This window comes from Sceloporus undulatus, chromosome 1 (assembly GCF_019175285.1).
Source record: "Sceloporus undulatus isolate JIND9_A2432 ecotype Alabama chromosome 1, SceUnd_v1.1, whole genome shotgun sequence".
NCBI classification, from domain to species: Eukaryota; Metazoa; Chordata; class Lepidosauria; order Squamata; family Phrynosomatidae; genus Sceloporus; species Sceloporus undulatus.
Window position 1 is genome coordinate 54594164 of NC_056522.1, and position 24603 is coordinate 54618766.

The 24603-nt window shown below is 41.4% G+C and overlaps 1 protein-coding gene across 2 annotated transcripts in view; it reads left to right on the top strand.

The window, feature by feature from the left end:
- The window catches only part of MDGA1 (MAM domain containing glycosylphosphatidylinositol anchor 1), a 410329-nt gene that overhangs the window by 321977 nt on the left and 63749 nt on the right, over positions 1 to 24603 (top strand). For both annotated transcript variants that reach the window (XM_042445010.1, XM_042445011.1), the window contains exons 11-13: positions 3264 to 3441; positions 9074 to 9097; positions 20939 to 21091. In XM_042445010.1, the coding sequence (XP_042300944.1) occupies positions 3264 to 3441; positions 9074 to 9097; positions 20939 to 21091 (355 nt within the window). The remainder of the gene's footprint in view (positions 1 to 3263; positions 3442 to 9073; positions 9098 to 20938; positions 21092 to 24603) is intronic.

Here is a 24603-nt window from a genome sequence, read left to right on the forward strand (position 1 = left end):
TCTAGCCTCCCAGTTTACATAGAAATTCACTGGCTGACCTCAGGCAATTGACATGCTCTCCGCTTCAACTCCAACCCCTAGGTATTCCTTCATGGTAGAAGAGGGGGGTGGTTGGATGACCCCATTGAATCCCTTTAAATGCTAGGTTTTATCCATCATGGCAGAATTCCTGCCATGCACCCCACCCTGACCCCTGTCAGACTACATGTCCTCTAGGATCCCATGTTTTCCTATATATTACTTCATAGCAGAAGGGGGTTGGACTGGATGGTCCTGGAGTGTCCCCTCAACTCTACCATTACTTGTTGGGGCTTCAATCATAGGGGCTTTCTACATTGCCATTTGGGACGTCCTCCGGACGTCCCATTTTAAAAAAGGGGCGTCTCTTTTAGACGCCCCATGGCCTAGTACGGACTCCGTCCGTACAAGATGGTGGCGCCCCTTCTACATGGGCGCCGCCATCTTTACGTATCGGACGCACAGCGTCCAGACGCGTCGCGCCGCTGCTGACGGAGCGAGCGCGCCCCTGGCGCCTCGCTACGTCGCAAACGCGACGCAAAAAGAAGCTCCATTTTGGAGCTTCTTTTTTCGGTCCGTGCGGGAGTCGGGCCGTCTGAAGGCTCCGGCTCCCCCGCGGACCTTCTGGCGGCGGCGGCAGACCGCCGCAAAGCGGCGGTCTGTACCCCGCCTCAGTTTATTTGTTGAGACTGGGCTTTTTTCCCCCTTTTGTGTGAGTGCCTTCAGGTTTTTTTAAGCATGGGAATGTTCTTTAAACATCTGCCAAACTTCCTTTTGACATGGTAATTGAGTTTGAAATGCAAAGTAATTAGCGTAATTATTCGACTTGTCTTTTATTGTCATTCGAGAAATCTGTGAAAAATATTTCTCTAGCTGCTGAAAGGGAGAGAAGAAATCACCTTTTGAAAGGGGGACTTGTGGAACGAATATTTATTTAAAAAATTCTCATCAAGTTCTCAATGAACGAGAAGAAAAACATGGGTTTCTCAAATCACTAGCACCAGTGCACCCCGGGGCAGTGCCGGTGCAGGTCTGAGCAGATCCCAAGGGGGGGGGCGGAAAAGCCCCCGTGCAGGCAAACACAACGTCCTTGGGGGAAGGAAGACAACCAAGTGTCACTCCCCATCCTGGGGTGTCACCTGCCTTCTGGGGTGTCACCCACTGCAGTCCACATCCACCCACACCCCCAGTAATGCTACTGTTCCACGATGGTTCTAGGTTGTGGAACTGTCTTCTGAATGAAGCTAGGCTGGGTCTCTCTATCTTGTTTTTCAGGCTACCTTTCAGAAACTGAGCGGCTAATAAAAGAAAAGGGATTTTAAAAATGTGCCTGTATGTGTGCTGTATATAAATTTTAAACTGTAGAGTTTTAAAACTTTTTTAAATTCATGGTGTAATGTTATAACACTTTAGTTTTACAAATAAATAAATAAATATAGAATGGACATGTCAGCAAACAATCTCTGTCCCGTCAGAAAGAGTCTGTGTACATATAGGTGTACATTATGTGCACAAAAGTGTCTAAATAAATTATAAAATCATAGACTCATAGCATGATGCTGCAGCAAAGAAAGTGAATGCTATTTTAGCCTGCATTAATTGAAGCAGTGGCCCGTTCCACACGGGCGGAAAGTACGTGCTCGGCACGTACTAGGGTTAGAAAGGGGCGTCCTTTCCAGACGCCCCTAACCCTAGTACGTGCCGAGCCCGTACAAAATGGTGGCGCCCTATACATATGGGCACCACCACCTTGATGTTGTGGACACTTAGCATTCGCACGTTGTGCAGCAAAAATGACGCCTCGAGTGCGCCATTGGCACTTTATGGCGTCATTTCCACGGCGCAAAAAGAAGCCGCTTTTTGCGGCTTCTTTTTCAGCCGGCAGAAAGCCTCGCTGTTTAGAGGCTGAGACTTCCCGACAGCAGAAGCGGAGGCGCCGGCAGACCACCCTTTTTGGGCGGTCTGTAAAGCGCCATAGTTTCCAAGTGGAGGAACATAATAGCCCCACTATATTCTGCACTGGTCAGGCCTCAGTTCTGGGTGCTTCATTTTAAGATCTACACTGGTTGGAGCTGATACAGAGAAGGGCACAAGGATGGTATGAGGTATGGAAAACAAAACATACAAGTAAAGTTTGAAGGAGCTAGGCATGTTTAGCTTGGTAAGAGAAGAATGAGAGGTGCTATGACTTAACTCTTTAAATACCTCAAGGGCTATCACAGAGAAGAGAGGGCAGACCTGTTCACTGCTGCCCCAGAGGATAGGACCAGGTGTGATGGTTTTAAGTTAGAATCACAGAGTTGGAAGAGACTGTGAGGGCCATCCAGTTCAACCCTCTGCCATGCAGGAACTCACACTCAAAGCACCTCTGACAGATGGTCATCCAGCCTCTGTTTAAAGCTCTCCAGAGAAGGGGACTCCGCCACACTCCAAGGGAGTGTGTTCCACTGTTGAACAGCTCTTAATGTCAGGAAGTTCCTCCTAATGTTAAGGTGGAATCTCTTTTCCTGTAGTTTGCATCCATTGTTCCTGTTCTCTGCAGCAGCAGAAAATAAGCTTGCTCCATCCTCAGTATGACATCTCTTCAAATGTTTAACAGGGCCATCATATCACTTCTTAACCTTCTCTTCTCCAGGCTAAATATACCCAGCTCCCTAAGTCTCTCTTCATAGGGCATGGTTTCCAGGCCCTTCACTATTTCCAAGCCCTTCACATATTTCTGTTAGATTGATCTGGAGAATCTAAAGTATCAATATTACAACCAGGGGCATGAAAACATGTATACTATACAAAGAGTCAGGATTGACTGACTGTTGCTTGTTACTGACTATCTGCCTTATAATTTGTGAAATAGTCATGCCACAACAAATAGACGTTATAATATTCTGTCCACTTGAGCTTTCACAAATAACTGTCCTTGGGTCTAAGTTTTTAGCAATTGTATGTGTTAAATATGAAAGCTGGAAATGCACACATGCACACACATACACATCCTTTCTATTTTGGTTGTTTGTTTTGTTTTTGTTTTTAGATTCTAGGGGTCAAAATGTTTCATATTTTAAGATTCAGCATGATGCCACATATGCAAAACCATACAGAGTATCTAAAATCTTTACTGTGTTTAAGAGTCTTGCTTGGTAAGAAGAGATTAGAAGAAACATCTGGACTAGAAAAATATATCTTCATTCTTAAGATTGCAGAAATATATATTTTGCTTAATTAAGCCCTGATTTATGTCTTGGCAGCTGAATCATAGAGATTTGCCCCCCAAATCTGTCTCTGTGCGGAAGATGGAAAAGGGCATGCTACAGGAACATCTTCTGACTGACCTGAAGGTGCCTCAGAGCTATGAGGTTCGGCTGACGCCCATAACTCGCTTTGGGACTGGGGACATGGCTTCTCGCATCATCCACTATATAGAGCGTAAGTGTCTCTTTCTCTGCACTACCTGATATAGTCACCAAAGGTCTTGAAGCATGGTCCTCATGTTTGGAATTGACCAGAGGAAACCTTGTTGGAAGATGCAGCAGCTTCTGCACTTGGTCTCCCTTTTCTCTTGTCCACTACAAATAAGATAAGAGATTAGGAACTTGACCTGTCTTTTCTTGCCTGCTTGCTTCCTCTGTCTTCCTCTGATCCTAAAGCATTATGGACACATTACATCATCTGGTTTATATCCGTTCCTTCTGTTGTATCAAAAAAAAGAAACTAATCAAAGGCTGATCACCGCTCACTTTCTGGAGGAAGGCTCTGCTGTGTGCTCTCTTCCTCTCTTTCTGGAGAAGGATATACAGAGCATACAGTATATGTTTACTGTCTTTATTGTTCGAGAATATTTTAACAAGGATCAGGCTGTTCTATCTAAAGAATGGACTTCTTTAATAAATATTCTTTTTTTAGGATCCTAAAACCTATTTTCAGCCTCTACCTGATTCTTGCAAAATCCACCTCCTAAAGTGGTACTATCGCTGTTGCTGGAGAAAAGAGTCTAACAGGCTTTGCCTTCTAATAAGAACCCCTCTGAATCCAACCCATCAAACATGAATATCATTTAGTAGTTTCCAGAAAGGTTTTTGAGCCCAAACATACACCATACCTGGATTTCTTTATTACACTTACATCAGTGGTGCATGTGTAGTTTCCAAACCATATCCAAAGACAAATCTCACAATCACATCTCCTTAGCAACAGCAATCAATCTGCAGTATGTATAGCCCAATGTATTCATTACATCCCTTGGTGCATTTGTAGTAATAAATTCTTTATTTATAAAAGGAAAATAGACAGGTGAGAACTTTGAAGGAACTAGATGCAAATAATGTGTTATTTGTAATTAATTCATTTCCCCAAAAACAAAGGCATATATTTATTACAACTGTAGCTTAACTTCACTCCTATTGTCTTATGGTTAGTTATTTTTACAGAGTCAGGATTGCAGATTCACTGATAGAGAATGTGTCCATACAGTGGCTAGCATCCTGATTAAGCTGTGAAGACACCAGTGATCAAAGAAACAAACCAGTGATCTATGCAGACCACCCCTAGTTTTACAGCCAGATTGTACCTTTGCAGGATACAATAGCAAAGGGTGCAATAGCCACAGCACCACAGCTTTACAGCACTCCTTTGGTGCTGCGTCATGTGGACACAGCGCCAGAGGAACACTGGGACGCTGCACATCGTGTGGTGTGGCACATGGTGTCATGTTGGCCTGGGGTACCTTAGAGTACTCTCTAAGGATGGTATGCTAATACTGAGCAAAGCTATAACAAAATGCAAAATCCACAAAACAGTGATACTTTTACTGGGACAACTAATTTGCTCAAAATATATACGCAACCTTTCAAAGCTTCACTAGCTTCTTCATCAGGCAAATCATACAGAAGAAAAGTGACAATGTTCCAAAACACATTGCAGAAATAATCCAGTTTGAGACCGCTTTAACTCACCTGGCTAGGGAATCCTAGGGATTGTAGTTTATTCTGGCACCAGAACTGTTTGGCAGAGAAGGCTAAATGTCTCACAAAACTACAGTTCCCACAATTCTCTAGCACTGAGCCAGAGCAATTAAGGTGGTCTCAAACTGAATTATTTTCGCAGTGTGTTTTGGACCAATGTTAGAGTCACAGGCCTACATTTGGTCTCAGATGCTGCTTCTGTTATCAGTTAAGATCATCTGGAGGGATCTCAATGCAGACAGAGGCCATTCCCCTTCTTGGCCATGCAGGGACTAGAGACAAAAGGCATTAAAATACAGGTAATAGAATTTCAACTTCATTAGTGACAGAAAAGTAACTTCCCTTGAGATCCACATTGTCCCTGCCCTTTGAGAAGTTAACTTTCTCTTTCTTAGGCAGAGAACATTGAACTTCTCAAGAAGTCTCTATCTGTTGTGGTTGTTACTGTGTATGTTTGAATCATTTCTGGCATATGGCAACCAGAACCTGCCTGATCTTGGAAGCTAAGCAGGGTCAGCCCTGGTGAGTACTTGGAAGGGAGAGTTTCAATGACTACCAAGTCCTGTAGGCTACATTTCAGAGGAAAGAACTACTTCTGAGTATTCCTTGCCTAAATAAAAACCTTTGAAATCCATGGGGTTGCCATAAGTCAACAGATGACTTGAAGGCATGTGTGCGCGCACACACACACACTTCATTAATAGCTTTAGTACTAAAGAGTGAATATACCAGGCAACATAGTCCCATCCAAATGTGTTGGACAACAACTACCATAATCCCTGATGATTGGCCATGCTGGTTTGGGTTTGTAAGAATTGCCATACAAAACATCTGGAGGGCATCAGGTTGCTCATCTCTGAATTTTTTTGTTGCTGTTGCTGTGTCTCTAGAAGTCTTTTCTGACTTATAGTGCAGTTGGCACACTAGCTTCAATTGTGCAAAAGCATTCCTGGTCACTGCTAAATCTCTGAGCTGAATCCAGGAATACCCCCAAACTGTGAAGCTGCATAACTCCTTCTAACATAGGCTCCCTATTCCCAGACTTGTGGTACAGAACTGAAGGATCCAGCAAAGGTTCTTTTTTTTTTTTCTGAACAGATATTACCACAATCTTCTTCAGGCATGTTGGAACCCTGCTTTGTTGTAAAGAGGCATTAGTCACTTCTGTCCTCTGACCTGTTTAATTAGCCAGGAGGAGCAAGGGTCTGTGGCTCTCACCTCTCCACAGATCCTCTTCACATCCCCAGGCTGCACAAATTCAAAAGTATCCATCAACACTAGATAAGCAGGAGGAACAATTACATCCACTGGAACTGTATCGGCTCTGATGTGAAGGGTCCTATCTGTATTGGCATGGGGTAGCCTAGAGTATCCTGACCCCACAGCTGCCCTGATCTTTCCCCATTGTAAAGGCCCTCTGTTTTGACACCAGGCAGCTGATTGCATATGCACCCCTTTGAGCCACCCAACACATCCAAAACTGCCATGGGCCACTTTGCTCTGAAGTCAGAACAAGTTGTCCAGTCTTGATGACTTGGCTGGGCACCTTCGTCTGACCTCAGAACAAATGACTGGTGGCAGTGACAGATATACCGCATGACAAAGCAGGACATGTTTCAAACAGGCACCTGTCATCAGAACAGAGGATTCTGAATCTTCCTACAAAGCAATTAATGAGATATTTTAAATCATTTTAAGGGGAGGTAAACCCCTTTTCTGATTCTGAATGGAACAGAGCTGGGGATTGGGCCATGTCAACTGGTCTCCCAACCAAGAGGACAAAGGGAATGTGTTCTATTTGACATATATGGCCTAAGTCAGAGTAAATCCAAGTGATTTTATCTGTAAGATGATGGAGAAATTCTTCACAGTGAGCTGTTGTGTGACTTACAGTTACATTCTTCTTTCAGCCAGGTTGTGACAGATCCTTTACCACTTGAAACAGCTCTGCTGCACAGAATGGTTCTGTGTAGATGCAATAGCCTTTAGCAAGAAAAGCCTTTTTTGCTACTCTTATTGCCCCACATTGCCTTGCTTCACATAGATTTTAGCCTGTTTTCAGTTGGACCCATTTTGAATTTTCTGCCACTGTTGTTCTAGTCTCCATCTTGCTTGTTTCATTGATGCCAGTTCCTTAGGAATCCAAGTTTAAGCTAGTTTAGCCCCATTCCATGGTAAGGAAAACCTAGAAGTGATCATGTCCACCACCCTGGTAATTTCCCCATTCCAGAGACCAACCAAGGTTTCAATGGGATCACTTGCCAATGTATCATGAAACTCTCCAAGAGCCATAAGGAACCCATCCATATCCATAAGCCTCCTGGGGTGGAAACCTCAAAGAGTCTGTAAACTAATTTCACTTTAGTAGAAGTGGGAGAGAAAGGGGCAGGACGAAGAAAGATCAAAAGATCCCTAACAGTATCAGTTTACATCTAAGAGGTAATGATAGGTGAATCACAAATGAGAAGACTTTCCATTACTAAAACTATTTAACCATATCACTGTTTGTCTCCCAAAGATACCTTTAGCTGTTTAAATGCTGAACATTTTTGCATTTCCTAGACTCCCTAAATAGTGGAGGAATATCACAAAGGTACCTTGCTGCTTTATGTTCTGTTATAGCTATTAAGGCAATGATGAGATGGATGAGAAGAGAGTGCATTTTGTACTCCAGACCAACTGGTTGTAATATTCAGATTTTTAAAATACTAAGGCGCATTACAGACCGCCTGAAATCGGCGGTCTGCTGGCACCTGCGGCATGGAGGAGCCCCAGCATACAAACCGTGCGGCTCCTCCACGCTGCAAAAAAGAAGCCCCAAAATGGTGCTTCTAATTGTGGTGCGCTTATGACGTCACGAGGCGCCAAGATGTGCGTCCACTACATCAATATGGCGGTGCCCGTGTGGAAGGGCACCGCCATTTTGTACGCGCTCCACCCGTACTAGGGTTGAGGGGCATCTAGAATAGACACCCCTTTCTAACCCTAGTACACCCCTTTCTAACACTAGTACGCACAGAGTGCGTACTTTCAGCGCGTTTGTAACGCGCCTAAGATAACTAAGAATTAACAAATTCTTTTGAGAAATGAAGAAGGGAAGGGTTGTTTTAAAAGTATATGGTAAGTACTTTTTCTTGCTTTTTCATTTTGGAACTGCAACTGAAAGTAACTATTTTAAAAACAATTGTCCAGTTTCTGAAACAGTACTATTTAGTTTAATCAAACTAATGAAAGTATGTGTGCTGTGTTCTGCTTGGAGTATTGGAGATATTGTGAGCCTTGACTTTGGTTACCAAGCAGCATCAAATGCATTCCTACTGCACATGAATATTTGATTTCTTGCCATCAGACATAAAACCACCCACTCATGTCTTTGCATTTCTGTATAGTCCACAGTTTTGGTGGGATTACAGATGGCTTCAGTTTCCCTAAGGATTCAAATACTCCATTTGTCATGGATTTTTCCTCTCACCGGAGTTAGATTTAGTTCGCTTACCAATTCCTGTTTCATGTAGGAGCTGCTGTATGTACTCTAGGGGTGCTTTCAGACAGAGGGACAGTTTGTGATTGAAAGGCACCATGCATATATTTCATCTTTTTCCTTGAAAGAGTTTTCTCAGGTAAGAAAAAAAGAGGAAGGAGAACAATAAGAAAAACTCAGGAGGACTGCAGATTGACTTCACCTTTTAGGCCTTTTGCAAGCTTTTAAGGATGAAGCAATGCAATGGCAGAGTAAAGCCCTCATGTGGAAGCATCCACAGCTCCAAATTGCCATACAGGTTGGCAGGGAGGGTGCAGGGACGTAGCCAGGATTTGGGGAAAGGGGGGGGGGAATCCAAACTAAGTGCCACCATTATAAAGGGGCTTGGGTGTGGCGGCACAGTGGCACACACCATTCATTTTATCTAAAAGAAGGGGGGTCTGGACCCCAAGGACCCCCCCCCCTTGGCTATGTCCCTGGAGGGTGCCTGGGGACATGGACACTCATCAGATACATAGGGGAAAATTCAAACATTTTCTTCTAGTTTTGTCTTTGGGTATAATCATATAAATGTAACAGTAACCTTTTTAATCTCTCTTTCTGTTTTCTTTCCTAGCAATCAGTTACCCTAACCCAGTAGGTAAGTATGGTTGACCCATGCTTTCTTTAAAGGCTTCTTTGTATATTTAATATGTCTTGTCTGCTGCACTCAAAGAATATCATTAACCATCAAGATGATATCAGCTGAGGAAGAGCAGGATGTAAATATAAATGTTTGTTTGTTTATTAGAATAATTATGCTCAAAGCACCTAAAATATGTAGCTAAAGCAGTTATAAGAATGCCCAGTGAAATTAATCCCCTTCTTATCTCAAATCCTGTGATGCCTTACTTGTTATTGTTGTAAATATACAGTCACCTCTCCTTTCTCACGGACTTGAGACCGCGGTCTTGAATATTCACGGAGGAGTGACCTCCGTTATTTTCAATGGGGGTGCCCCCAGGCATGCACCCTGTGCACCCCAGCAAAAACGGAGGGCCAACTGTATATCTTATTTCCTACAGATGCTGTTGAGGTAGGTCATGGAAGAAACAGGATTCATATATAGGTAGCAAGCATTAAGAATCCCTATGAACATTGCTGTTGTTTTTGTTGTCTTTGTTCTTGTGTGCTTCCAAGTCATTTTTTATTTATAGGGACCCTAAAGTGATCCTCTCATACAGTTTTCTTGGCAACTGTCTTCAGAGGGGTTTTGCCATTGCCATCCTCTGGGGCTGACAGAGTGTAACTTGCCCAAAGTCACCCAGTAGGTTTTTATGCTGAAGCTGGGAATCAAACCCTGATCTCCAGAATTGTAATCCAATGTTCAAACCACTGTATCATGCTGGCTCTCCCCAATGAAATATTTATGCCTAAATACTATTCTCAGTTTTCTAGTCAGAACCATTCGTTTAATTGGATTTAACTACATGTTGATTTACCATTAAACAGTGGTTCTACTGTCATTGGGGTTAACCAACAAAATTCCAATCCCAACATGTCAAGGAGTTACTGCCAAAGAATATGCAGAGATCACAGTGGGATGAATGAGAGATGACATAAGTGAGGAGTTACTTTTGTTGTGGCAGTACCTGAGCTGTTCATGGCTTAGAGGTAGGATCTAGTGGCTTATATTGTCCTGTCAGTAAGAGGAGGGTAGTGAAGAAGACCCAAGGGTAGAATACTTGAATCTGTACAGACAGGAACTGTTTTATATCAGGTCAGACTGTTCCTGTATATTGTCTTATATAGTCTACTACTGGAACATAGAACTTCTTCAACCTCATGTAATACAGTTGCAGATTGCACCCCAGAAGCTAGATCTGGCATTTAAACATGATTGCTTAGGTTTTTGAAGACCTAAAATAATCTTAGAAGAAAGTCACTTGTAGTTTATTTCCTGCTTCCAAAAATTTTCCTTCCAATGTTAAAGTATGCAAGAGAGTGACAAAAATCTGGTAAATTGGCCCACCTTACATTTCTCTAAATTAATTAAAAAAATAAAAAAATATTAAGGGCTGTGGGGTACACTGTCAGGGTGCATGCACACACAGCCCCACTGAATGATTTATGTGGCTCCAAAGCATCAGGTAGTTGTCCATCACTGGCCCACAGGCTCACAGTCTAAACTATGTATGGCAAAAGGAGAGTACTGTAGTGGGGAGTGAAAATCAGTAACAGGCCTTTCTAACACCTTTAAGGCCACCTGTGTTACAGGCTAGTCTGAACAGAAGAATCCAAAACACTTGGCCTAGTTCAGTTTTCCAACTCTGTTCATAATATTCATATTGACTTTTGTTGAACTATAAGCTCTCATTATCTTTAAAATGCCAGATCCCAGGTGTTTAAGATGCACTGGTTGCTCTAACAAGAACAGGATTATCTGGAATAGTTTCAAGAGGTTATGAAACTCAGCCGTAGATCATGAAGTACAGATAAAGTTAACACTTCTTTATTTAGGAAAGTGAAAGTGAGGTTGGCTAAAGAACTGAGAATAGATAAGCAGCTTGTGCTACAGAACTGGCCACCCATTAGTTGTTGGCTTTGAATATTTAAGGCAATGAATTAATGGGTGATAAAGGAGTAAAATTACTATCAGCATAGTTATTTGTTTGATGATGTACAGCCAATATGCCTTCAGATGCTATAAACTGTTTCTCCTCCTGCTGGTTATAAATTATTGTTCTACCGCCATGGTCAATTAGGCAGATCAGATTGCTCAGCTGCCCAAAGTATCTTATGGATCATCTCTAGTGTGCACATAAATAATCAGCCTACCCCAAATACATATGTTGAGCACACTTTTAAGATGTTGTGTGACATCAAACACTAACCCAACTCATATTCTATTTTGAGTAAAGAAAGGGTGCTACAGACCTCATAGTACATCAGTCTGTTGTTCTAATTTTTCCAATACAGTCTAACAATAAGCACTTGGAAGTGTTAATGTTTGGGCTACAGTTCCCAGAATACCTCAGTCAGTCAGTCAGTCAGTCAGTCAGGATTCTGGGAAGTGTAGTCCAAAAGCCCCTTCTTCTTTGTTATCTAACCATACCAGTCACATCTTACCAACTTCTGAGGAAAAGGGTTTTCCCAACTTTGCTGCCTGAGATTTTTTTAACTAAAATGCCAAGAACAGAAATTGATACCTTCTCATCTGCTTCTGAAGCTATGTGGTCCATGCCAAAGGGTTGGGTGTTTTCAGTTTCTCAACTGCAGTTATTCAAAGGCTGATCCATTTCTCTTTACCATAGTCTGTTGATTTTTCTACTGAAACAACCATGGGAAAATGATAAAGAAAATGCTTTGTTTCATGATCTGTGTTCCATAAACATCTTCCTTTTGAATGCAGTGCAGGGAGATGGTTTCACCATGATGCATTCACAGAGTCTCTCTCTCTCTCTCTCTCTCTCTCTCTCATTCATTTGCTCACTTGCATGCACGTGCGCACACACACCTTCTCTCTGCAACAATTTCCACATAACTTTCAAAAATCCTCATACTTGAAGCTGCTACCCAAACAGTATTTCATTCTGAGGAACTTTTTGAGTATATGTGTTTTGTGGGAGAAGGGAGACATTCTCTTTTTTCTTAATTGACTTGGCAAGGGCCCATCCATTCACACATTGCAGCTTCTCCGTGCTTGCAATGCAGACCGGATTTTTGCCAGATGTGAAATGTCACTCACAATCAGCTATGTATTTGTCACATTTCTTTCCTGATGAATTCAAGCAGGAAGTATTCAGACACCTGGCACATCCAGATAGTCTTAGCATAGTACAGCCATGCAGGTGCGCCATGTGTAATGCGCCTTTTTGTATTTTGTATTGATTTTTATTCTGCACTGTATAATAATAATGGCAGCAACCATAATAACATCAATCAATCGACTTCCGAGCAAACCTAGGAGGTATCATCATTTTTTATTTATATTCCATCTTTTAACAAGATTGGGGCTTGAGGTGCTTGCAAATTAAAATGATTTAAAAATAGTTAAAACCTGTTAAAAGGTCAACATAAAATAGAATTAAACTATTAACAGTACTAAAACAATTTAAAACATGCACTTAATGCATGTAGTTTAAAGTAGTTTAAAATAGTACAATTGAAAACAATATAAGACCCTCTAAAAAGCCCTTTTCTTAAAAGTGTTTAATTCTAAAAGCCTATTATAATAAAGAAAACCTCACCTGCCAATGGAAGAACAGCCAAAAAGGGACCATTCTAGGCTCCCCAGGGAATGAGTTCCAGATCTTAGGGGCAGCCACTGAAAAGGCCCTATCTCATGTATCCACCAACTGTACCTCTGAAGGTGGTGGAACTCAATAAAGGGCTTCTCCTGAGGATCACAGGGTTTGGGCAGACTCTTACAGGAAGATATGTTGGTTTCGCTGACCTTAAGCCATAGGCTTCCCCCTATAAACCCTTTTGCTTTTTAAATGTCATTTCTTTTCATATGAACAGCCTAATTTTATGACTTATCAGACCTCCAGGAAGAAGGAGGATTTTCAACCTGACGCTGGCCAGCCCTGAGTCAAGTGTTAAAGTTTCCCTCTCCAGCAATTTACTGCCCCTGTTCTTAGTATAAATGCTCTCATTATAATTATGTTGGATTGGTCTGCTGATCACCATGATCCACAAACTGATCCATAAAGGAAACACAAGACACATTAGGATGGAGATTATACACATACACATACACACACACACACACACACACCAGACACAGTATGCACAGACATTTTTATTTTATTTTATTGAATTTATACCTTGTCTTTCTCACCACTCCCAATTAAGCATGGCCTTAAACCAAGGGCTCAAAGCCTCTCCATAGAGGGATAGGATGTCTAAGGGCAGGAATAAGAACAACTACCTCTTTGTTTAGGCATTATTATGTGAAGGCAGCTATTTATCAGTCTTTTTGTCTATCCCAGTGTTAGGAACAGACTAATGCCTTTTAAACAAAATGTAATCATAAAGCCTTAATACGCAGAGAACCTTTATATATTATTCTATCCACCTATGTTATGTTCCATAACTGCTCTTTGTGGTAATTGTGCAGAGTGGGGTGTGTCTTGGGTTATAAGGGTAGAGAAGTCATGACACATGGTTATTCAAGTAAAGTCCAGGCGGGAATATAGGGGAAGATTAGATGATTAATGGCCATGGCAGCCTGATCCAGAGGAGCATAATGTTGATTAATTTACAGACTTAGAGAATCACTTACTATGATTATTTCTTCATCCATTTTCTCTTTGGCTAATAAGGCGTTCATGCTTAATGCTATTAGAGTGTGCATAGATAGAACACTAGAATTCTACTATCTTCTCTGGCCAGAGAGAGTAAAGAAGAGTTGATAGTAGGAAGGCCCTTTGAGATTATACAGCAACATGCCTGACCAGAACCAAACTAAATCTAATTTGGAGAAATTATTTGACCCCCATTCACAGTTTGTTTGGCTCCTTGATTATTTGTGATTATTAAAGTTCCCAGTGTGGTGCTTTCCTCTTTTTTCTTTTTTACTTTTAAATGCATTATAATGCCAACTCTAATGCTCTGATTAAATTGGGTATTGTTGATTACGTTCTGCCTCCTTAAATCCTCTACCCTCAGTTTCATTTCTTCAACTTTTAATTAGTTGTTCCTGTGGATGTTTCAATAGATGCTTTCCTAGGAGAGGCAAGTGAAGGGATTCTTGGTTTGCACGAGGTGCAGTAGGCCTCTACATACCAGTTGCTGTGTAACATGAGTGAGAGGATGCTCTTGCCTTTGTGCATGCTAGTGGACTTTCCATAGGTAATTGGAAGGCCACTGCGGGTAGAGAAGTCTGGTCTAAAAAGTGTTAGGTCTGATCCAACAGGATTATTCTCCTCATCTTAAATTATAATTTACTAACTTCTCTGTTCAGCTAATTCCAGACTGACATCTTATGATGGGAACCAGAAAGAAGTAGCTAACTGTGAGGCATATGAATAGTCAACCCAAAGGAGAGCTTGGAAAAATTACTTTTCCAGGACTAGATCCTGTTGTGTCTATCTTGAATAGACCCACTGAATCAATGGTAACTTGGTTATTTAATCTCCATTGATATAATGGGTTTTCTTTAGTTGAAATTCACAAGAACTTGTAGGTATTAGACTTTCCCAATCAGCATAGATAGTGGCCAGCATACACCCTGATGTCCAGTGGCCATGTTGGCTTCAGTATTCTATCAGGTGTGATCTAGCAGGTGTGATCTAAAGGTAGGTCTGGCTCTGGCTTATAGATATATTATTAAGTTGTTGGCACCCATCTCTGCCCACTTCACCTACCAGCAAATACTGTCAAATTTAGTGGTGCTTAAACTATGTGGAGGGGCTGTGGTAGGCCTGAATTACAGCTGCCACTGCCTCCTTACCAGACTAGTAAAACATGAAACAGGTTTAGGTTCCTAGACATGGGTGGTATGAGTGCTGATGGAGCTGATCATTTGTTCAGTGCTCCATCCTCTGTTCCTGGCCCAGTTTGACAGCATAGGTTTTATTCATGCCAAATGCAGCTCAATCCATGTATGACATGAATGAATGCTTTAAGCATGCAATGTCAAAGTTTTGTTGCATATAACATTGTTTTATTATTTTTATGGTGATTTGTTGTCGTGAGCTTTCAAGTTGTTTCCAACTTACAACAACCCTTAGGCAAATCTATCACAGGATTTTCTTGGCACATTTCTTCAGAGGGGTTTGTCATTGCCATCCTCTTGAGATGGAGAGAATGTGACTTGCCCAAGGACACCCAGTTTACATGGCTGAGCCAGGATTTGAACTCTGATTTCAGAGTCTTAGTCCAACACTCAAACTACTACACCACTCTGGCTCTTTGATGATACATAACCTTATTTCCTCGGTGTTTCAGGACTGCCTTTTTTGTTTTCTTCTTGTGTACAGTTTTGAACTTCAATTTTCACATTTGTTTTTATTTGGATTTGGTGAGTCACTGAAAGCTGAAACTGGTGTGGGAAAAGTGAATTAATCAGCATCAAATTCTGCCTTGAAACAGGTCCCAAAAGTTACTTTTTTGGACTACAACTCCCAGAATCTCACAGCACACCATACATGATGGAAGGATTCTGGAAGTTGTAATAGAAGTCTGAGTTTGTGATGCTGTGAGAGTTATTGCTGTTGTTGTTGTTATTTTGGCCATCAGAAGACTCCTGCCTTATGATGGCCTCGTTTCTTCAGATGAGATTCTAGTTGGCCATGTTATTACTGAAAACCCTGGCTGTACTTAAGAGGTGTCTTTGGAATTACCAAGCCTTGTGCACCAGCCTTTAATGCCATTCTCTGCCATGGGACTCTGTGTGTTTCTTGATTAGAGCCCAGCTGTCTCATTCATATAACTCCTTGGAAAAGCAGCTAAGCAGCTGCCATCTCCTCTCGGCTCCTGCTGTTCAGACCTGGACACAAAACAGATCAAATAAACCACAGAGACATGTTATTGCAAGTCTCAGATCTGCTATGTCAATGCCCCTCTTCTCCTCCAATTGCAGATGCTGGGCAGTACCCACCACTCAGCCTCACAAACGGTGGCTAATTTGGATTAGGATGCTAATTAGAAATGAATGGACCGCATAGAGAGCACTTAGTCAGGGTTAATTAGCAGTTAAGTGGCTGGCCATGCTCCCTTTTGGCTGCTGAGTTCATTCATAGGAACTTTCTAGCCAGCTGAGCCTCCTTGGAGACCTTCATGCCCTGGCACTCACTGGAGCGTCACCAGGGGCAACCTTTCTGCCCTGGTTGCTAAACTGTGGTAATCTCCTGTTTCAGGAGCAGTCAGTGGTGTCTTGTGATGAGCACAGGGAGGACACTGTAAAATCTACATTTTCTAAAGGTTTTAAAACCAAGCCAATTTCTTCTTTTAGAAAAGCTTATCTTGCACCTATCCTGTTTTCTTTAATTACTAAGGGCAAAAAGTGGAAAAGGCCAAAAAAAAAAAAAAAAAAAAAGACACACACAGAGAGAAAGAAAACCTGTTAACATCTGCACTTTAACTTTAGCACACAAGGGCTCTTCTCCCAGTAGAATAGTGTTATTTTTAAAAACACTATGCAATTGGATTTGCTGGGTTTCTTATCATAACTTTCTAGGTTTACAGTATTAGTTTGCACTGAAAGCCTATCACACACTGCTAAGATATTAACCATGCTCCTTTTGACACACAGGCACACACACACACAGACACGCAAATGCCACCCCCTGCAAAATATAAATTAAAACAGTCCTAAGTTTAAAAAGACATTTTCCCCCTGGGGGAGAGGGTTCTGATTCATTAGAACAGACTAAATGCTTGACAGATGAAAGCAAACAGGAAGCAGCTACTGATAGATCTATCTGCTCTACCTGCAAGTGCTTAATCTGATCAGAAAGGACTCCCCGGGGGGGGGGGGGGGGGCTCTTGTTAAACTTAGGACTGTTCATTTTATATATTTCATTTATATTTTAAGGTAGTCTTAAGGAAGTCTGAAGGTAGAAAAAGCAAGAAAGATGCTGAGGGTTAATGCAATATATGCTTTCTTAAACCGTTAGTCTGTTTTGCCACATATTTCCAGTGGCATATTTCTTTGTATATGCATAAGAGAGAGACAGACAGACAGGGTCTGGAATGGGGCTGGAAGAAGGGGTGGGTGGGGGTGCAGAGAGTAAAGTTTTGGCTTCTCTTCCCTACTCCTTTACACCTTATCACTGGAGTATCTAAGTCGAAAGCACCCAAACCATGTCCACTGGCCACCCCTTCACCATCCAAGATCGGCATTAAAGCAGAATTTAACTATTGCACTATAATGTGAAATACTACAATAGTTGGGAAAGGGTGTCAATAATAGAGTTTGTGCATTAATGTAAAGAAACGCTTTCCAAACAGTCTGCCACCAAGAGAACAACAAAGAGGGCCAACATCATGTGATAATCTCCTACCAAAGACACTATTATCCTGCTCCAATTACATTTTATTGTTGTGTGTGAAAAACTCCTAAAAGGTTTTTACACACACTTTCAAACTGATCCAGGCCTCCTCTTCAAGCTGTAACCTCAGGACCTTTCTTTTCATTTCAGTAGAAGACCTGATTCTTCAATATATTTCCATGCAAACTTCTTAACTCCTTTGCTCCTTAACTCTACACTGGAATCAGATTTAGATAGTGTGTGGACCTAACTTGGAAAGCTCTGAAAGTTATCAGTTCAGGCATCTACAAGAGTACTCTGTTTCTTCATCTGTAGTCACTGTGTGGGGAGCAAGAGGGAGACAAAAGAAAAAAGATAGAAGGGGATACCAGAAGGAGAAATAGCAATAGCAAGTATATTTCTACACTCTTTATCAGTGCACTTAAACACTCCCTAAGCAGTTTACAACTGTAAGCTAATTGCCCCCAACAATCTGGGTACTCGTTTTAGTGACCTCAGAAAGATGCAAGCCTGAGTCAAGCTTGAGCCCTTTCGTTGGTATTGAACTCGCAACCTTATGGTTTTGAGTGAGTGGCTGCAGTACAGGCATTTAACCACTGCGCCACCGGAAATAGCTATCTAGCTGTCTCTACTATTGGCTTCGGCCCCATCTTCCACTGTATAATCTTCAAGAGATTATACCCAAGGAAATGTGGCCTGCTACAAAAAAAAAGGATTGCCCATCCCTAATTTAACTGAGCAAGTCCCTCTTCATTGTAAGTTACTTTAGTTATACAGAGGAGTGCATATAGAATTACATGCTGGAGAAATTAAGCCTTAACTAATTGAAAGCTGACCTCATCTACAGGCCATTTTAGGTCTCAGCATTGGTTCTCTGTCTTTTTGTGGATATCTGTCAACATTTTTATCATTCATTTAGTGAGGTCTACTTCTTTGATTGTAAGAGCTAGCATGGTGTAATGGTTTGAGTGTTGGACTATGACTCTGGAGACCAGGGATCGATTATCACTTGGCCATGACACCCATTGGGCAACCTTAGGCAAGTCATATGGGTCAGTCTCAGAGGAAGGCAATTGCAAACCTATGAAAAATTCCTGCCAAGGAAACCTGCTGATAGGTTCACCTCAGGGTTGCCATAAGTTGAAAATGACTTGAAAGCACACAACAAACCAACAATAAGGGACTAGTAATTTCAACATCAGTGGGACAACAACAACAACAACAACAACAAATCTTCTTGGACTGTACCTCTTGTTTCATTATGTCCTTTTACCTCCTTCAGCAAGTCCGTACATGATTAGCTACTATCCTTGCACATTACTCCCAACTCTTATTTGTAATGTGAGACTTTCACCCAATTATTTTATTATTAGGAAAAGCTTATTTATTTGGAGGAAGTGTTAATGAAATTCACAACCCCACTCTATAATTCCCACCATTTTGAGGCTTTAAAATATTTTTTATCTAATGGTTTTTTTAAAACTATATTTAAAGATAAATTATTCAGATAGTCAGTAAAACAATATAATATCACTTCAACAGTCAGTTTATAGTAACAGTGAGTAAAATAGTATAGTAACAGTATAAATTTGTAGACACTAAAATAACAAAACAACAACATTAAAATAATATAGGAGGTTAAACATCCAAAAGTAGTGACTGGGGCTATTAAACAGGGAAAAGAGCAAGGCCTTTTTTTGCCTTTTAGGTTTACAGAGAATTTGATGAGATGCTACAAATGCATCTCCATTTTAGTATACAATACAGAGTAACCCCTTCTTCCCTTATATCCAGCTGTTAGCCAGCCCTTTTGAATATCCTTCCACAGGTATACTAAATTATTTCCTGGTTCATCAATAGCAAGAAGTAGCCTGTATACACTTGCACACAAATTTATTAGACACCTCAGAAAGTCAGAGAGGGAGGATTTGGGTGCATTTTCCTATAACTTCAAGACAGAACACAAATGAGTGTCTCCTATGCTTTTGGCTATTGTATCCACAGGGAGCCAAAATTATTGTCAAGTCAGAAAAGCATATGCACATATTCTCTCACACATGTCTAGTTCAGTCATTTGCCTAAATACCTTAAACAAATACAACAAACCATGTCTGATCTTGGAAGCTAAGCAGGATTAGTACAGTGGGCCCTTGGTATCCACTGGGCTTTGGTTCCAGGACCCCCCGTGGATAACAAAATCCATTGATGTTCAAATCTCATTAAATACAATGGCATAGTAAAATAGTATTCCTCAGATAAAATGGCAAATGAGGCTTTGCTTTTTGGAATTTAAATATTTTTTAAATATTTTCAAACCATTGATACTTGAATCTGCGGATAAAAAAATAATGGCTACGGAGGGGTGACTGTACTTGGGAAACTTCCAACAAATACTAGGTGCTGTAGGCTATACTTCAGGGGAAAGAACTAGCAAAACTGAGTATCCCTTGCCTAAAATAATCTTATGAAATTCAAGGGATTGCCATAAATCAGCAGGTGCCTTGAAGGTAGGTACATACACATACACACACACACGCACACACACACACACACACACACACAGAGAGAGAGTTCATTCATAGCTTCAGTACTAATGAAACCAGCAAAGCAGTAGGCAACCTCCAAACGTTTTGGACTACAACTATCATAATCCCTCATATACCATGCTGATAGGCATGGGTTTACAAGACCTGTACAAAACATTTGAAGGGCATCAGGTTGCTCTCACTTCTTAATTTGTTGTTGTTGTTGTTGTTGTGTGCCCTCAATTCGTTTCTGACTTATGGGGACCCTAAGGTGAACATATCACAGAGTTTTCTTGGCAGAATTTGATGGGATGGGGGTTGCCTTTGCCTTCCTCTGGGGTTGAGTATGACTTGCCCAAAGTCATCCAGTCAGTTTCCATGGCCTAGCAGGGATTTGAATCCTGGTCTCCAGAGTCTAGTCCAACATCACACTGGCTCTCACCTCTGAATTAGAAAATAAAAAAACAGTATGCATAGATTTAGGCTTCCGCTCTTCGGTTCTTCAAAGAATGAATATGTGTCTGATAATATATGTCATATGCCCATTGGCCCATGGCAGGCGGCAGTGTTTTGTGTCTTTATTTCATTAGTCATCTGGGGAAATTAAAAAACATTTTAAAATGAAATCTACATATTGTCTGTTTTAATTGGACACAGCAATAATAACTGTATCAATCACAGTGTCCTAGCATTAGCAGGGACTTTCTCACAGGTATATAGATTTTGCATTCTCATTCATTCATTCATTGATGAGAGAGAAAGAGAAGGGAAAGAAAGAAGGATTATTCCATCAATTTTTGTGCCTTCTTCCTGGCCATTATTTTGTGATGAGAAATACTTATTGTGCTTTTGAATTAGTGTTAACACCTCGTTGCAAAAGAAGGACTGTTACAAGGTGGTTGTTTTTTCCTATCTGTCCCAACTAGACAAAGACATTTTGGTAACAGTGACTGAATATTCTCCACTTCTTGCTTACAGGTAACACCTGCCACTTTGAGGATGAGAAGATATGTGGCTATACACAAGACACAACTGACAATTTTGACTGGATTCGTCAGAGCAGTTTAACCCATGATCCCAAGCGTTCTGCCAACACAGGCCCAACCATGGACTTCAGTGGGACACCAGAAGGTAAGAAGGCTTGCTCACAGTCAACATTCCAAAGTTATGTATTCTGCCTTTTTGCAATCCTGATTCCTTCGCAGTTGGACTTAGGCTGAATCCGCACCTGCAAAATAATGCATACTGACCTCAAATCTGAACTAGCTATTCCATTTTGTATAGATTTTTTTAATCCTGTTAATCTTGAGGGAAGATCTTGCGGGGAACTTTAACCATTGTGGGCTAAACTGACTGAGGAGACTTTAATTTTCCAAAGGAGGGAACCCAGCAAGGGTTACCGGTGGGATGGTCCAATGGGAGTACAGGGGGACCATCCAATGGGAGTGCAAGTGAGGGCCCTCCAATAGGAGCACAGATGAGGCCATCCAGTGGGATTGTAAGTGGGTGGTAAGAAAGACAGGAAAACAAGAAAGCCTATTGTCTGATGTGGTATGCATGACGAAAAGGGGAAAAAAGATGTAGCTGCTGTGGACATGTAATCCAAATATAATCTAATTCATGGAACACATAGACAATGTAATATCGGAGCCATTGGCAATAATCTTTTAAAACTCCTGGAGAACAGGAGAAGTCCCAGCAACCTGGAAGAGGGCAAACATTGTCCCCATCTTCAAAAAGGGGAAAAAAGAGGATCCCAATAATTATCGTCCAGTCAGTCTTACATCAATACCAGGAAAGATTCTAGAGCAGATCATTAAACAGAGAGTCTGTGAACATCTAGAAAGCAATGCCATAATCACAAAAAGTCAACATGGGTTTCAGAGAAACAAGTCATGCCAGACAAACCTTATCTCTTTCTTTGATAAAATTACTAGCTTGGTAGATGAAGGGAATGCTGTGGATACAGTATATCTTGATTTCAGTAAGACCTTTGACAAGGTTTCCCATGATATTCTTGCAAACAAGCTTGTAAAATGTGGGCTAGACAACGTAACTGTTACTTGGATTTGTAATTGGTTGACTGGCCGAACCCAAAGGGTGCTCAACAATGGCACCTTTTCATCCTGGAGAGAAGTGACCAGTGGGGTCCCACAGGGGTCTGTCCTGGGCCCAGTGCTGTTCAACATCTTTATCAATGACTTGGATGACAGAACTGGGGGCATACTCATCAAATTTGCAGATGACACCAAATTAGGAGGAATAGCTAATACTCCAGAGGACAGGATCAAAATTCAAAATGGCCTGAATAGACTAGAAAGCTGGACCAAAACTAACAAAATGCAATACAACACAGAGAAATGTAAAGTACTGCACTTAGGGCAGAAAAATGAAATGCACAGATACATGATGGGGGACACCTGGCTGAACGAGACTACATGTGAAAGGGATCTAGGAATCCAAGTAGACCACAAGTTGAACATGAGTCAACAATGCGATGCAGCAGCTAAAAAGGCCAATGCAATTTGAGGTTGCATCAATAAAAGTATAGTGTCTAGAAGAGAAGTAATAGTGCCACTATATTCTGCTTTGGTCAGGCCCCATCTGGAATATTGTGTCTAGTTCTGGGCACCACAATTCAAAAATGACATTGAGAAACTGGAACGTGTCCAAAGGAGGGTGACTAAAATGGTGAAAGGTCTAGAAACCATGTCTTATGAGGAACGACTTAGGGAGCTGGGGATTTTTAGCCTGGAGAAGAGAAGGTTAAGAGGTGATATGGTAGCCCTGTTTAAATATTTGAAGGGATGTCACATTGAGGAGGGAGCAAGCTTGTTTTCTGCTGCTCCAGAGACTAGGATCCAGAGCAATTGATGCAAGCTGCAGAAAAAGAGATTCCACCTCAACCTTAGGAGGAACTTCCTGACAGTAATGGCTGCTCGCCAGTGGAACACACTCCCTCAGAGTGTAGTGGAGTCTCCTTCTTTGGAGGTCTTTAAGCAGAGGCTGAATGGCCATATGTCGGGTATGCTTTGATTGGGATTTCCTGCATGGCAAGGGGTTGGATTGGATGGCCCTTGTGGTCTCTTCCAACTCTACAATTCTATGATTCTATGATTTTAATGGTAGAAATGTCCATTTTACCAATGTGACCTCAGGCAGGGGCAATGTGTGGCTCTAAAATCAATCTGAGTTCAGATTAAAAGTGGGGAGTGTTGCACTAATGAATCAAAATCAGGACTGGATACTGTGCACTGGAGCTGATTTATTTTTCAGATGTGATTCAGCCTTGTAGCAATGGTGTGGGGCAGGGAAGTAATACATGATGATCCGTATGTACTTACCACTCCATAAAAAGGAATGCCACTAGCCATATTTACTTGTTCTGAAACCTTCCCAGTTAGATTTCTGTCTAACCCATCTAATGTTTGTAGTTTCTTATGCCCTTGGTGGAAGACTGAATGTTTCCATATCTTCTGGGTTCTGACATTGTATAGTTTCACCTGTTCTCTCCCCCATGCCTGAGATTTGTCATATAGTAGAAGTCTCTACATGGCATGCACTGCTCTGAGAGTTTGCAGAAAATCGAGAGAGATGTTTTCTTTAGGTTTTGTAAAGACCTCGCCAAGACCAATTTAGCTTTCAGTATCACCTGGGGAACTGAGGATAAGGTAGATTGGTTTTCTACACACACTCACATACCCCTGCTATGTACTGGGGCATGGGGAGTAGGCAGTTAATTTGCATGTTTCTTATTCACATTAAATACCCAATTAAAACTCCCACCGCTTTGTTTAGAGGAATCAGGAGAGCATTAGTCCTTGTTACTGGCTAATTGTCTGCTACGAAGTGTCCTTGTTCTGTTGATGCTTACTTTGAAGTCACAGATGAGAGAAGCAGTTGTAAGGGGAGGAACCTGTTTAAACACTCAGAAATGGCCAGGGTGGATTCTCAGATGGGCAGCCCACTGAAATCTCCAATTCACTGTGCTAGGGTCTCTTGGGTTCCATGCAGCTTTTAAGAAAATACTTAATTAATTTGGCTACTTAATTCATTTGGAGAGTTGGCCAATTTACCCCCTTAACTTGTCACCACAGAAGCCATCTCTTATCCTATACACATATAACTTTAGGAAGCAGTAGGTCAGACGTGGGAAATTTTTGGCTCTCCAGCTGTTTTTTACCTTATAATCCCTTTGCATTGAGTCTTCTGGGAGGAAACATCTCAAACATATGGAGGGTGACAGAGTTGCAAATTCCTGCTGGTCACTTCAGTCCTTTCTATCTATGTAGTTTTGCTGTTGCCTCTGTGTGAATGGAAAGTACAGTGGGTCCTTGGTATCCCCTGGGGTTTGGTTCCACGAACCTCCCCTCCCCATGGATACCAAAATCCATGGATACTCAAGTCCCATTATATACAATGACATAGTGAAATGGTGTCCCATATATAAAATGGTAAAATCAAGGTTTGCTTTATGGATTATTTATTTATTTATTTATGAATATTTTGTTTTCATGGATAGTTGAATCTGTGGTCAAGCATGGTGTGCATTCAACACTCGTGTGTATTTTCCTGCAAGTGGACACTGAAAGGCAAGCATTGTATTAGGCAAGGGGCCTTTTAGGAAAGCTTGTCTTCCTTTA